The sequence below is a fragment of the Perognathus longimembris genome, chromosome 4 (genome assembly GCF_023159225.1).
Source record: "Perognathus longimembris pacificus isolate PPM17 chromosome 4, ASM2315922v1, whole genome shotgun sequence".
NCBI classification, from domain to species: Eukaryota; Metazoa; Chordata; class Mammalia; order Rodentia; family Heteromyidae; genus Perognathus; species Perognathus longimembris.
This window is the reverse complement of record NC_063164.1, coordinates 29,291,811-29,307,904: the sequence shown is the minus strand read 5'-3', so window position 1 is coordinate 29,307,904 and position 16,094 is coordinate 29,291,811. Positions and strand designations below refer to the sequence as shown.

At 38.7% G+C, this 16,094-nt stretch overlaps 1 protein-coding gene and 1 long non-coding RNA gene across 3 annotated transcripts in view; one reads left to right on the top strand and one right to left on the bottom strand.

The window, feature by feature from the left end:
- Positions 1–16,094, bottom strand: part of Orc2 (origin recognition complex subunit 2) — a 46,047-nt gene continuing 29,953 nt past the window's right edge. Inside the window, exons 12-19 of one of the 2 annotated variants that reach the window (XM_048344986.1) lie at positions 13,114–13,246; positions 12,181–12,277; positions 9,157–9,186; positions 7,610–7,756; positions 6,579–6,750; positions 3,250–3,311; positions 2,150–2,268; positions 1–1,110 (exon numbers count right to left, since the gene is read on the bottom strand). In XM_048344986.1, coding sequence (XP_048200943.1) covers positions 1,024–1,110; positions 2,150–2,268; positions 3,250–3,311; positions 6,579–6,750; positions 7,610–7,756; positions 9,157–9,186; positions 12,181–12,277; positions 13,114–13,246 — 847 coding nt within the window. In that variant the 3' untranslated portion in view covers positions 1–1,023. The remainder of the gene's footprint in view (positions 1,111–2,149; positions 2,269–3,249; positions 3,312–6,578; positions 6,751–7,609; positions 7,757–9,156; positions 9,187–12,180; positions 12,278–13,113; positions 13,247–16,094) is intronic. The other variant, XM_048344988.1, reaches the window with a different exon arrangement.
- LOC125350411 lies at positions 2,593–3,188 on the top strand. Its single transcript, XR_007210738.1, has 2 exons — positions 2,593–2,852; positions 3,093–3,188. It is a non-coding gene; the product is annotated as an uncharacterized LOC125350411 (long non-coding RNA).

Below are 16,094 nucleotides of genomic sequence, written 5' to 3'. Positions count from 1 at the left end.
TGATGTCATACAGATTTTGTTGGTGACATTTTGACCAATTTCATTTCCAAATGTGAATGACTTCAGGGGGTATGTGTAGACTATAAGCTGATGACAATGGCCAAGCTCAGCCTTTTATAAGAAAAAAGGCTCACATATTTAGAAGACTTGAAATAGTTACTTTAAGAGCAAAATGGAAGTATTTTTCAGTCATTTTTATGGCCATTGACAAAAGAAATCAAGATTTTTCAGCCAGCCATTACTATTCTACCCACCTGCATGTAATTTGGAAAAGAAATGTGTCCTTTTACAATAATGACATGTTTTTATTTTCCATTCTGAAAACTAAAATGCAATTCAAGATTATTTTTTCTAGCTTGGCTTCTCACTTCTATCATGAAAGCCAGATCCTGGGACAGCGTCACCACACTCATGGTCTATGTGCTTTCAGAACAGGTGTATACCCTGTAGACACCTGGTACTTCTCCCACTCCCACCTCAATGTGGAGCCTAAATCCAAAAGGACAAAGCTAGATCACCTACTGCTTTTCCATCAGCCTTTTCTTATCCTTTCAAAAACAGAGATGGTCTGCTTAATTCACTCATCAGTTCCGATACATAGAACACATTTATGAAATTCCTGTCCTTGTACTTCTACATTCTGGAACAAGCATATTTGCAATCAGCCCCAGAGTGTTAAAAGGCCCTCAGAAAATTAGAAATAATATCTCTAATATAAAAAAATTCAAAAACTTCCAGTTCCAAATAGTCCCTGAGCACACTGTTCATCGCAGCAAGAAGCCTCCAGAGAGGTAATGAATGAAAGGCACGTTGTTTTTTTTTTCCAACTTGAGGACCACTGCATAGTACTAGAGATGGTGCACCAATCTGGCTAATTAAATTTTCTAATTGATGAAAGCACCCCTCGAAATACTAAATCTTATAAACTGAGAAAATAATGTTGGGTGTAAACCCCACGCTTGACTAGAGGAGTGGCAGTTGGAGTACAAAAACCCATGGAAGGTTCTAGAGTGAAGGACAGCTTCAAGCCTCCTCGTCTTCCTTTTCCAAGAAGTCAGTCAGTGTTGCATTGTCAACAGGAATAAATAAATATTCTACTCCATCTGTTCCCTGAAAAGTGAAAGAACAAATTCTTAGTCTTTGTAAGGAAAATATTTGAATCCTCCTAATTTGATTTCTTTGGTGCAGAATTTTAAATAAATGCCTTTAATATACAAATTAGAGCAAAGGGCACAGAGTATATGTATTTTTAAAGTGAGCTATATATAGTAGAGCCACTTCACAGCAGAAAAAACTTAAGTAGAGGGTAGGTAGAGAAATAATTTACTTTCTTCACTGTGCTTTAGATCCTTCCTTCTGCTCTATTTCAAATCTGACACTTGATTTCTTTGTTGGTTTTTCCCCTATTTACTTTAGACATGGCTATGAATCACTGGCACCTGGCCCACACTCTGACTACAGCTCTTTTATGTGTGTGTGTGTGTGTGTGTGTGTGAAATTCAGGGCCTCATGGTCTCACCAGGCCTTTTCATTCAAGGCTAGGATTCTTATCCATTGAGCCACACCTCTATTTCTAGCTCTTTGCTAAAGGTTAACTGGAGGTAAGAGTCTCACCAACTTTCCTGCCTGGGCTGGCTTCAAACCTCAAACCTTAGATCTCAGCCTTCTGAGTAGCTAGGATTATAGGCATGAGGTACCAGCACACATTTGTTTTATTTATAAGGAGTATTTTGCTCTTGTCAGAAGCAGAGAACTCTTCCTATAAACCTCCAGTGGCAAATTCCCCTAACTGGATCCTTGTGACCCATTGTGGGACTTCAGTTTTATTTTATTTTTTATTTTTTGGCCAGTCCTGGGGCTTTGGACTCAGGGCCTGAGCACTGTCCATGGCTTCTTTTTTTTTGCTCAAGGCTAGCACTCTGCCACTTGAGCCACAGCACCACTTCTGGCCATTTTCTGTATATGTGGTGCTGGGGAATCAAACCCAGGGCCTCATGTATATGAGGCAGGCACTCTTGCCACTAGGCCATATCCCCAGCTGGGACTTCAGTTTTATACTCAGGTCTGACTGAGTCAAAAGTATTTTTGTGCTTCAGAAATAAATAATACAAACTATTCTTGGCATATAATGCTAAAATAGCATTCTTACCTTCTTTGTTCTTATAAGTTTGTGGTCCCTAAATTCAGTTAATTGAGCTCGGAGTGTCAGATCACTATTAACAAGGAATGCTTCTCGACACTGCTGGTAAAAATCTTGAAAAGAAAGTCCTGGAGAATTCAAAAGAAATATCAACATTAAGTCACCATTTATAACCCAGCTGTACATACCTATATCAAAGAACACAGAACAAAGGTGCTGCTGGCATATTATACCAAAGCTATCAGTAAGTGGTGATTAAAAAACATACACATGGGGCTGGGAATATGGCCTAATGGTAGAGTGCTTGCTTGCATACATGAAGCTCTGGGTTCAACTCAATACCACATATGTGGAAAAGGCCAGAAGTGGTGTTGTGGCTCAAGAGTCAGAGTGCCAGCCTTGAGCAAAAAGAAGCCAGGGACAGTGCTCAGGCCCTGAGTTCAAGACCCAGTACTGGCAAAAAAAATAAAATAAAAATATTCTAAAAGTAAAACTAGTGAAAACCCAGGTATCACACATTGTGCTTTACAGCTTATAAAGAGGACAGATTGCTGAAGGTAGTCAATTGTGACCAAGGATTACATAACCCTCCTGGCATGCGCACACACATATTTTTCCCACCCAAATAAAATATAAACAGCCTGACAGCACAGGAAATTCTACAAGTGGGTTTGTCTTTCAATTCCTATTGGCAAACAACCTGTTCAGCAGAGTATCTATTAAAAAAAAGTAAGCTGGGGGCTGGGGATATGGCCTAGTGGCAAGAGAGCTTGCCTCGTATACATGAGGCCCTGGGTTCGATTTCCCAGCACCACATATACAGAAAACAGCCAGAAGTGGCGCTGTGGCTCAAATGGCAGAGTGCTAGCCTTGAGCAAAAGGAAGCCAGGGACAGTGCTCAGGCCCTGAGTCCAAGGCCCAGGACTGGCTGAAAAAAAAAAAAAAAAAAAAGTAAGCTGTATTCCTGCTTTCAAATGTGCTATGTGGTAGAAACACCATCTCAAAGCTTATCACTGCTGTGAGAAATTGCAGTGCTCATTCAATTTCAGAAAAAGGAATGTAGGGGGGTAAAACAACTCACACAATTTAATATCATAAATGTTGCATACCAATGTAGGAAGGGTTGTCCTGGTTATCCAGCTGATACTTTATTAGTAGCCTGAAAATCCCCCTAAGGAAACAAAAAAACAAGTCAAGGACGTTAACCTCAAGAGAAAATAGTAAGAATGTCAAATATGAGGTCTGGATATCTTCTGTTCCTTTCTCCAAGGAACATACTATCTTTGTCTACTTATAAAGAGTGTTTTGGGCCGGTTAGATTTTTTTCCCTCTGACTGCAAATTAGTCATCCTTTTAATGAAAATTTAGATAATACTGTAATGTCTAAAAAGGAAAATCTCAATCTCATAATCCTACAATAACAACCACTAACACTAAGTATTGAGACCATATTGTATATGCTGCTGCAGAAAATCTTTGTGGAATGAGACAGTGTAGAAATACATGATCAAATGTTTTTCTTGGTGTCTCACGCCAGTAATCCTAGCTATTCAGGATGCTGAGATCTGATGATTACAATTCAAAGCCTTCCAAGGCAAATAAGTGTTCTACTTTTATCTCCAATTAACCAGTAAAAAGCTGAAAGTGGATATATGGCTCAAGTGGTATAGCACCAGCCTTAAGCAAAAAAGCTAAGCAAGAGTGAGGCCCTATGTCACAGTGCTAGTACCAAAACAATCCCACATTTATATACTGTTAGACCATTTAATACCTTACCTTTTCACTCATGAATTTTTACTGTGTCTTCAAAAACTTACTACACAAGTTTTAATGGGAGCTGAGAATATGGCCTAGTGGCAAGAGTGCTGCCTTGTATACATGAATAGGAGGGAGGAGGATGGAAGGAAGGACGGACAGATGGATGGAAGGAAGGACAGATGGACGGAAAGACAGATGGAAGGAAGGAAACAAAAAAGCCAAAAATAAACCTCCATATTTTCACTCTGCCTTGTACATACAGAACAATTACTTAAATCGCATTTTAGATCACCTAACGATTGCTTTGTAACTCAGTATTGCTATTGACCTCTGTGCTGAACTTCTATTTTTATTTGTGCTGGTCCTAGGGCTTCAACTCAGGGCCTGGGCACTGTTTCTGAACTGCTTCTTATTTCTGCGCCACCCGCCCCCCCCCCCCCGGCTTTTTTTTTTTTTTTCAAATGGAGTTAAGAGTCTCATAGACTTTCCTGCCCAGGCTTCGAACTATGATGTTCAGGTCTCAGCCACTTGAGAAGCTAGGATTACAGGTTGCGAACAACTAGTGCCCAACTTTTGATTAAGATTTTTGATCAATCATGTTCATTCCAAGTAAAGACTAGATAATACTGAGTTTACAGAATGAATCAAAATGACAAAATACTTTTAAAAAATGTGTTGGAGGCCAGAATGCAAACATTTATGTCAAACTAAGATATATTTGTATTAAGAGTAGTCAGTGCCATATTTAATGCATATTTAATGTAGTAGGTTATATTGCATGGACCCCAATTTTATGCATATCAATTTGCAATAATCCTTTAGCAGTAAGTGTAATAGAAAAATAAGATAAAGAACTTTTCTGTTTCTAAAGTGATCAGATAAGCATTTAAAGAATATTTTAACATTAATATGATGCTAATCTTTTTTTTTTTTGCCACTACTGGGACTTGAACTCAGGGCCTGGGCACTGTTCCCCTGAACTTCTTTTGCTCAAGGCTAGCATGCTACCATTTGAGCCACTTCCACCTTTTTCTGTTTATGTGGTACTGAGGAATCAAACCCAGGACTCCATGCATGCTAGGCAAGCACTCTACCACAAAGCCACATTCCAAGCCCTATGATGCTAATCTTATCTTCAGCATTTTTAAGTGCTGGGGATTGAGCCCAAGAACTCATGCTAAGCAATTGCTCTACCAACTGAAACATGTGAAACCACGAGCTGTCCAAAAAGCTTCATAAGAGTCACAAAGCTCATTAAAATTAGCATCTAAAAGTTAACAAGAAAATTTTGTACAGTAGGGTACACAGTGGTGTTGTGTTAGCTGTGTGCCAAGTCACACAAACTGCAGAACTACACACACACAAACACCACACATAGTACAGTAACATCCTGGATTTCTTTCTTTCTTTCTTTCTTTCTTTTTTTTTTTAAGCTAGGATCTTGCTATGTAGTCTAGGCTGGCCGTAAACCTCTAGTCTTCCTGTCTAAGCCTCCTGAGTGCGGGGATTACAAGCTTGAGCCACCACACCTGGCTGAATTACTTGGTTTTGATAGTATATGGGGGTTGTGTAAAATATTGTGGGCAGTAGTTGTGAAAAGAAGTCATGAAACTTCCCTGTATAATTATTTCATAACATCTTGTGAATCTGTAAATATTTCAAAAGAAAAAAATAACATAGAACAGAAATTGCTAGATTTATATATATGCTATACATACTATATATTATATATTATGTATATGTGTATCTGTATACCTAAAGGTCCCTGTATCCCCCATCCTCATGAAAATAATACTATCATGTTATTAGATTTCATTTCAAGATAGTGATTATTATTCAAGATCTTGAGTATTTTTCATTTCCACATATTTTTAAACTTTATTCATAATAGTACAAAATTTGCATAGTATGCAATATTGCTTACATGATAAACCTGCTCAATATAGCATCTGTCCCCAAAATGTCTTTGTCCTCGTATAGTAACACCCCAGTCATCCCACATAAATTTCTAGTTACCCAGAATGTCGCTGGGCTATGACTTCAACTCTGCTCAATGACTCATAATTCTGTTACATTCAAGTGTGTGGGTATATGTATGTTTGTGAACACACATGCATTTGGTTATAATGGGTTTTGAACTCAGTGTCTCACACTTCCTAGGCAGGCCTTCTGCCTCTTAAGCCACATCTTCAGCCCTTTTTATTTCAAGTTATCTTTCAAATATGGTCTTATACATTTTGCCCAGCCGGCTAACCCTGGACTACAGTCATCCTACCTATGCCTCCCAAATACCTGGGACCACAGGCTTTAATTTTTTGTTTTATACATTTTTTTCTATTATTCTATGTGTTTGGAGCAAAAGGGATAAATTTAAGTGTGAAACATATTTTGCAGGGCTGGAGGTATGATTCAATTGGTAGAGTGCCTACCTAAGCAAGCATGAGGCTCTAAGTTCAAATTTCAGAACCGCTCCTGTAAAAGAATTTTGCTCTCTTGAAAGAAGTATGCCTCATTGCTCTTTAAATGTACAGTATTTTTTTATTTGTTTCATTTTTTTGTGAGTTGGGAATTAAACCCAGGGCTTTATGCATGCATGCTAGGTAAGTATACTACCACTGAATTATACCCATAGTCCTCAAGTGCATAGTTTTTCAAAAATAAATTTGGCTTTCATTCTTACCTTGCGTTAGGGGTAAGGCTCCGTAAGACATGAATCAGAGAACTAAGTGGTAGAGATCCAGACTGTTTAACCAGAAGAGAATTCTCATAGGAGGTTTCTTCACTATAAGGACTGTATGTAGTAGTTTCATACCACAGCCAATTATAAAGACTCTGCTTTGCATGATCCCACACTATGATATATGATCAACAAAAACAACTACAAATTATTTTCATACTATCATGTTACTAGATTTTCTTTCAAAAAAGAATGAGAAAATATCAAATTTTAAAAGATGAATCCCTGGCTTAATACTCAGTACCACATTAAAAAGATACAAAAACATCCTAAACTTTCTCATTTTTGTCCCTTGCTATCCAAATCAGAAATTCACAATCTGATTGCATTGTCAAGCAACATCTGAACTTTTAATTGTACAACATATACAGATATACCACCTGAGCCACAGCGTCATTTCTAGCTTTTTCTGTTTATGTAATACTGAGGAATCAAACTCAGGGCTTCATGCATGGTAGGCAAGCACTCTGCCACTAAACCACATTCCCAGCCCCAGTCAATGAAGTTTATACAATAAATGTTATAATACAAAGAGTAGAAAGAACAAAATAATATGTGGTTTCCTCTTTCAGGGGAAAATACCATTTATCACTATAAGAAGTTTTATTTTCAAGAGTTACTTTCAGAGCTGGGATTGTGGCTTAGTGGTGCATGAAGCCTGGGTTCGATTCATCAGTACCACATAAACTGAAAAAAGTGGAAGTGGCGCTGTGACTTAAGTGGCAGAGTGCTAGCCTTGGGCACAGAAAAGCTCAGGGACAGTGCTCAGACCCTGAGGTCAAGCCCCAGGACCAGAAAATAAATAAATAAATAAACAAATAAACAAATGAATAAATAACTTTCTAAATCAAACTGAGTATACTTATGTTCTTGGCAAACTATGTCTTTAAACATCTGATAAAGGAAAAGTACACCGAAAAGCAGCTAAGAAGATCTCTCAAAATAAAACCCCAAACCAATAATATTGAACTTACTGAGAGGAGCATTGAGGTGATCAATAGAGGCTATAAGGTGTATGTTGTGCAAAGATGACAACTGTCCAATAATTTGCTGGCTACTGTCTCCTCTCAACATTTGGCTATCCAAATTGTGGATAAGAAGGAAGAGTTCTAAAGAAGAATCTGAAAAGAAAGGAAATCCAATGTTTACTTTTAGTAAGTACTTGTAAAGTCCTACCACATGAAAGCCTAGATATTAAAGAATATATCAAAGTAAGCTAGGCACTGGACAGGTTCATGCCTGTCATCCAAGCTACACAAGAGGCTGAAACCTGGAGAATCACGGTTCCAAGCCAGCCCAGGCAGAAAGTCTGAAAAACTCCATCTCCAGTTAGCTAGTAAATAGCTGAGCTGAAGGTATGACTGAAGTGGCAAAGTACCATCCATAGGGCTGGGAATATGGCCTAGTGGCAAGAGTGCTTGCCTCCTACACATGAAGCTCTTGGTTCAATTCCCCAGCACCACATATATGGGAAACGGCCAGAAGGGGTGCTGTGGCTCAGGTGGCAGAGTGCTAGGCTTGAGCGGGAAGAAGCCAGGGACAGTGTTCAGGCCCTGAGTCCAAGGCCCAGGACTGGCCAAAAAAAAAAAAAAGTACCATCCATAAGCAAACAAGCTGAATGAACATGGGACCCTTGGGTTTAAGCGTTGGTAGTGGCAAAACAAAAAGACAAGTAGTACAGGAAAAACGAATGACAGCTAGCCAAGTGTGGCTGCTTGTACGTACACTTCCAGCTACTCAACAGGCTGAGGCCAGAGAACCACTTGAGCCCAGGAGTTTGAGGTCAGCAGGGCAGTACTGTGAGACCCGTTTTAGAAAAAAAGAACTGCTTAGAGGTATACCATTTTATTTGAAGATCTGCCATTTACTCATAAAGTAAGCAAGGCATTATGATTAGTGCTTAAACCAAGTTCTAAACAAGCAGTCTTAATAAACAAGATACATATAATGAACTACAATGAACTGGTGCAGGTTGCATTGCAAGGTGGGAAGGACACAATAAAGAATTTTCCCTAAACAATGACAGACTATGTTTAAAACAACAACCACCTAATTATCACAAAAGACAAAAGACACAAGAAAACAATATGCTACTAACTGCTTAAAGCATCAGGAAGTTCAGGGAACTAAATGTAGGAGTCATTGAAGAAAGGACATAGAATAGAGCTGTCAAAGCCACCAAACCTACCATCGAATAAATGAGCCAACGTCAATGAGCTTACTAGTAAAAAATAAATTACAGGTAATCAACAAGCACACAGGTTCAGGTATATGAAGAAACACATAGTAAAAAGTTGGTGGAACTGTTTTTTAAAACTCCTAAATTCTGAGAAAGGAAGGAAAATAGTATGGAGTGTTGCAGAAATCAGTTAATTTTCTTCTATGCATATATTGTTATGTCTCTCAGGAGTTTTGGTGAAAAGCAATTCTTTCAGGGAGACTCTTCCACTGGAGATGAACAGAACAGGAGGAACAACAGACAACAGGATCTGAAAATACAGTGCAGTGGTAAAGTACTTGCCTGGCATGCAGAAAGCCCTAGGCTCAATACCTAGCACCACAGAAACAAACAAAATATAAGATAGTGACAAGAGTCTAAGAAAAATCCCAGATTTCATATCAATGACACAGACACAATGACTCATGCACCTATTTTTTAACAATAACATAAGCAATCTTTCTTGGATGTCTTACATGATCTTTGATAAAAGGATAAAAATATATTTTGCAAGTGGGATATTTTGACATTAAAACAGATGTTATAAATCACAGAGTCCAGAAAATTAAGACAAAATTATTATAGGGAGCAATATATTCCAGTAACTGACTTTTTAAATAACAAGACTGAAAGCAGGGTACCAGTGGCTCAAGAGGCTGATATGTGAACATCACGGTTTAAAAGCAGCCCAAGCATAAAAGTCCATGAGACTGTTATCTCCATTTAACAACCAAAACAGCAGGATGTAGAGCTGTATGTAGCTCAAGTGGTAGAATGCTAGCCTTGAGCACAAAAGCTCAGGAACAGAACCCCCACACCCTGAGTTCAAGCCCCAGGACCAGCATCAAAAAAACAAAAAACAAACAAACAAAAAAAAACCAGGGCTGGAAATATGGCCTAGTGGCAAGAGCCCTTGCCTCGTATACATGAAGCCCTGGGTTCGATTCCCTAGCACCACATATATAGAAAATGGCCAGAAGTGGCGCTGTGGCTCAAGTGGCAGAGCACTAGCCTTGAGCAAAAAGAAGCCAGGGACAGTGCTTAGGCCCTGAGACCAAGCCCAGAGACTGGCACAAAAAAAAAATAAAAAAAATACAAAAAACACACACACAAAAAAACCCATAGGCTGAAAGAACTGAAACTAAACAGACTTCGTTTATGCTATAAACTTGTAAGGAATGTTTGTGTAAGTGGCTAATTTGGGGTTTCAGTCCAATATGTATTTGACTCTTGTTCTATGAACAAACAAAATTAGTGAATCTTCAACTATTGTTTAGAAAACAAATATAGAGTTAGGATCCTGTGAGCTTCAGCTCACAATATTTTTAGCAACCAATCAATAAGTAACGGTGTTTCTGTTTAGACACCTCATTTTTGTTTGGTTTTGTTTTGTTATGTAGTCCAGGATGGCTTCAAATCCTCCTTCCCCCATCTTCCAAGTGCTGGGCTTATAAGCATATGCCATGATGCCCAACTACACTTTTATTGGCAATACACAGTGATGATCCTTTAACATAGGAATCACAGTCAAGGGGCTGGGACAGTGGCTCAGCAGGAGAGGGCTTCTCTAGCATACTTGAAGCCCTGGGTTCAATTCCTCAGCACCACATAAACAGAAAAGCTGAAAGCGGCGCTGTGGCTCAAGTGATAGAGTGCTAGCCATGAGCAAAAAGAAGTTAAGGGGCAGTGCCCAGGCCCTACATTTCCCCCCTAGGCTGGGGGGAAAAAAAGAGGAAGAAATCACAGTCAATAGCACTGCAACTCAAAGGAATAACCAAAGGAGGCTTATGTAACAGGATTTTTCCACCTCACAGGCACTTATTAGTTGCCTCGTGTTTAGGAACACTAGATATTTCACATTATCATTGGGAGCTATATTAAAATCCAAAACATTATCAAATCACAAACCTGAAAAATGGGACACTAGAGAGACTGCAAAAAAGACACTTAGTTTATAGTGTAAGAGCTGAACCACCACCAAACACTTCCATGTGTGAGTACAGCTGGCAATGTGTGCACTCAAATTTCTCTGCTCTGTGCATGTCCACACAAGACTGCCATAATGACAAAAACACTGGCGGGGAGAGATCACACATAAGCATTAGTAAGTATATTTTAAAATATACTTGACTGGCTCTATCTCCATGTTTCAAACAAACAGAAATGTTAGATTAAAAATTGTACCTGTACTGTACATGAACAGACTTTTTCTCGCCAATACATTAGAGCCTTCATATCCTTTGGAGATCCAAGGAGACTTCCATTTTGGAAACCTTAGGAATGCTCAGGGGCTGGGAATATGGCCTAGTGGCAAGAGAGCTTGCCTCGTATTCATGAATCATTCTTGGGTTTGATTCCCCAGCACCACATATATAGAAAACGGCCAAAAGTGGCGCTGTGGCTCAAGTGGCAGAGTGCTAGCCTTGAGCAAAAGGAAGCCAGGGACAGTGCTCAGGCCCTGAGTCCAAGGCCCAGGACTGGCAAAAAAAAAAAAAAAAAGAGGAATGCTCAGGATGCATCAAATCAGTGCTGAGCTGTAGATACTTGATTCATTTTTTTCCATATTGTAGCCCAACTTCCACAAAAACCATGCTGACTTTCAACAAGTCTCTATCATTTAAGTTATACACGTTAACTTTTACCTTGCTTTTGGGATACCATTCATTTTGGGGAGCTAGATTTTCACAAAAGTACAATTCAAACACAACTGATAGCACAGCATGACTGATGCCATCCATCTCTGCATCAACTGAACTGCATAATGCATAAGTAGAAATTTAGATTTTTGTTTTGGCCAGGTACTAGTCTCAACTAGAGATACTTCAAAGTGACAGAACAACCCCCCCCCAAAAAAAAAAATTCTAAAAATTTCTTAAGTTTTTTCGGCTAAGTGACATTCACAAAACAATCTCATAAAAAAGTAAAACTTGCTGGGTGCCAGTGGCTCACACCTGTAATCCTAGCTACTCAGGAGGCTGAGATCTGAGGATCATGGTTCAAAGCCAGCCTGGACAAGAAAGTCCCTGAGAATCTTATCTCCAATTAACCACCAGAAAGCAGGAAGTGGCGCTGTGGCTCAAGTAGTAGAGTGCTAGCCTTGAGCTAAAGAGCTCAGGGACTGCGCCCAGGCCCAGAGTTCAAGCCCCAGGACCAACAACCACAAAAAAAAAAAAAAAAAAAAAAATCATTTTACTAAATTAGAAAGCTAAATCAGCCCTAATTAGGTGCTCATATTAAAATAATCCAGATCTTCATATACAGTTACAGAATTACATAGAAGAATGTTTAACGCCACCATGAAAATACAGACCACCTACTTTATATTACCTTCTTTAAATCTGTTTGTTATCCAGTCAAGCTGATCCAGTGTACTTCGGAAGGTGCCCATATGACTGAGGACTTCCTGTGTTATAGAATTCAGGATCTACATCATCAAAGCACAAGTACCAAATCAATGACAATTTATTCTGTAAATAGGATAAATACAACCAGAAAATCAATCCTTTTTTTTAAGTAAATTAAAAATTATTTCTTATATTGTTTGAAAAAATCACTTAAAAATTCTATTGGGTACTTAAACATATTTCATTCTTTTTTTCTTTTTTTTGGGGGGGGTGGGGGGTAGGGGTGGGGCATATGAGTCATGGCTTAAAGGAAGCAGGGAAGAATACCAAAAATGTAAATATAATCTAAGAGGCCAACAAAAACAAAAATTCTCATCCCTGGAAAATATTAGAAAACTAAATTTATCAAAGGATTCAGGATAGAAATACCAATGAAACTAAAAACAGAATATTACATTTACTATCATCCAAAAGCTTTAAATTAATTCTCAAATGATGAAGAAGAAATAAGAGCATGTGAAATAAAAATGATCCACTAAAAATGTATTGTAAAACTACAGGCTATTATTCAAACTTTTATTATTTTTACAGTATCAAAGTGACATAAAAGTATAATAAAATTGCAAATCCCATAATCTTGTCCTTCAGAGAATTCCACTGATATGGTATAGTAAACAAAGCTAAAATTTCCTGAGGTTTAATACATATTAGCCTCAAATTAGGAAATTCAAAAGCTAAAATTTTTCTGACTCCCCAAAACATGATCTTTAACACTATGCAATCCAACTGGCATGAAACCTGAAACAAACTCTCCTTAAATATAATGTTCCAGAATGAGAAGCAGCATTCACATTAATGCGGACGGTAGAGAGAGCCAGGGACAGAATGTTACTTCCTTTAACATTTGGAAACTTACTGATTTCACGCCAATTCCAGGAAAGAACCCATTGATGACCATATGAATGGAATTTTGCAGCACAGTAGTTCGAAACTTTTCTAGTAAATCCCTCTTAGAACCCAAACCGTAAAGCACAATGTTGAACCCAAGCCTGTTAGGAAACACGGTATTTATAAAATTCAAGCTTAAAACCTTTCATTACCAATTTTATTATCAACCGATGTCTTTTGAGTTTACAAAGAATACAGAAAGGAAAGCATAAAAGAACAAAGACATTTAAATAATTAAATTACTGATCCCCAACTTATACAAATAACACTATTTTATTATGTATATAAAAGTTTATAGTTCCAACTTCTTTTTTTTTTTTGGCCAGTCCTGGGCCTTGGACTCAGGGCCTGAGCACTGTCCCTGGCTTCTTCCCGCTCAAGGCTAGCACTCTGCCACTTGAGCCACCGCGCCGCTTCTGGCCGTTTTCTGTATATGTGGCGCTGGGGAATTGAACCTAGGGCCTCGTGTATCCGAGGCAGGCACTCTTGCCACTAGGCTATATCCCCAGCCCCCCAACTTCTTTTTAATTCTTATTACCTTTGAGTGAAAAATGCCTGGAGATAAGATACTAAAGTGGTTTAACAGACTAAAGCAGGTTGAAATTGACCAATTGGAAAGATTATTAAATCATACTAAGATGTTAACTGACCTTTATTATAAGGATAATGGGCATTAAAAGTAACAAGGTGTTAACTGAGGTGTTTTAGTAGAAAAATAGCATGATCTTTTAAAAAAAATTTTAATTTTTCTGCAAGTATAGTACTGGACTTTGAATTCAAGGTTCCACATTTGCCAGTCAGGTGCTCTACTATTTGGGTATACCCCCAACCCCTTTTGCACCAGTTATTTGTTAAGACAGGTTCTTTCTTAATGCCTGTCCTGGTTTGGACTGCAATCCTCATCACCACCAGCCATTAGTTGAGATGGAGTCTCCTTAACTTTTTTTTGCCTGAGTTGATCTTGAACTGTGATCCCCTAATCTCCACCTCACAACTAGTGAGGATCTCAGGTGACAGCCACTACACGAGGCATATTCTTTCCAGGCAAATGACACTGGCTGCTTTAAGGAAATGGATAGGAAGGAAAACTAAAATTCAGAATCAAAAATAAGATTCCCAATTCAATGATGGGAAGAAGAGTGTGATACATCCAAAGTCTCTTGGAGGTATGGATCACATGGTAGAGCACTTCCAAGAAGCACAAGGCCCTAAGTTTTAACCCCAGTACTACCAAAACCAAAACAAAACAGTCAACTGCTATAGGCAAATACATAAATGAGGTGACTGAATGTCATGGAGCTAGATGAGAGGCAGGTGATGAATAGTAAATGAATTCGACTTTATGTATGTTAAATTATCTACATATATTGAAACATTTCAACATATGCTCAGGAATTCATGTTTGCTGCTAAGTCTGCGATGGAGATTAGAGTTATGAAGAAAGTCATCACATAAAATAAACGGTGAATAAGTACATACATAAATAAGTAAACTAAAAACAAAGAGCAACAGAAGGCAAGAACTTGAATGAGATCACCCAGAAAACCAAGCTAAATTCAAATCCATGATTGTTTACACAGGTCAGATATCAGTATTACTGTGAAGACTTTGTACCTATAGGATAGTCTAGGAATAGAAGAACAGAAAAGTGTGGGCTGGGAATATGGCCTAGTGGCAAGAGTGCTTGCCTCCTACACATGAAGCTCTCGGTTCGATTCCCCAGCACCACATATATGGAAAACGGCCAGAGGGGGCGCTGTGGCTCAGGTGGTAGAGTGCTAGCCTTGAGTGGGAAGAAGCCAGGGACAGTGCTCAAACCCTGAGTCCAAGACCCAGGACTGGCCAAAAAAAAGAAGAACAGAAAAGTGATAGCCCAGAACAAGGGATTAGCGAAGTAAATATCAAAAAGAGGAAAGGAATTCAGACAGCTAACAACCTAACTGAAGTAGCTAAGGTGTAAACTGGGAAGCAAGCAAGTAAAAACAATCTGAGTTTACACACTGGAAGAAGGAATTAACTGGCAAGCTAGAGAATGGAATTTGGGATCAAAGAGCTGCCAAATAACTTTTTAAATCTGAAATCCATAAGGAGTTACTGAGAAAAGCTTTTCTTGCAGGAAAGATAATCATTCTCTTCCTAGCATAACTCTGGGGCATACTATCAACATTCTTATTTTACCCCAGTGTCTCTGTAACTGTGAATGTGAGGATACATTTACATCAGGGTACGCTATAAATATTTTTGTATATTAGGTCCTTTTTCATATAAGTGAAAAAGTACTATGATTTTTTTTTTTTTCTTCTGCTGGTCCTGGGGTTTGAGCTCAGGGTTTGGGCAGTTTCTGAACTACTTTTGTTCAAGGCTAGTGTTCTACCACTTAAGCCACACTGCCACTTCCAGCTTTTGCTGAGTAGTTTATTGGAGATATGAGTCTCATAGACTTTCTTGCCCAGGCTGGCTTCAAAGGGCGACCGTCAGATCTCAGCCTCCTAGAATTACAGGTGTGAGGGTGCCTGGCTTATGATTTGATTTTAATTACTCTTCTAGGTACTTTTATGCAAACTTAAATTTTAATCTGAGGTACATTCAACAAAAAATAAAATTGAAGAAATATTCTAATCAGTATTTTTAAATGCAGAATATTTATGAGAAAAAAAATCTCATGGAATTTTGAAAGTACATGTATTAACATTACATTAAAAGAAAGTATATATGCCCAGACTGGGGCATCAAGTGGCAGAGTACTTGCTTAGAAAGTGGGAGGTCCTGGGGCAAAGTGGTAGAGCACTTGTCAAGCATGCATGAAGCCCTGGGTTCGATTTCTCAGCACTGCATAAACAGAAAAAGGCGGAAGTGGCACTGTGGATCAAGAGGTAGAGTACTAGCCATGAGCAAAAAGAAGCCAGAGACCGTGCTCAAACCCTGAGTCCAAACCCCAGGACTGGCAAA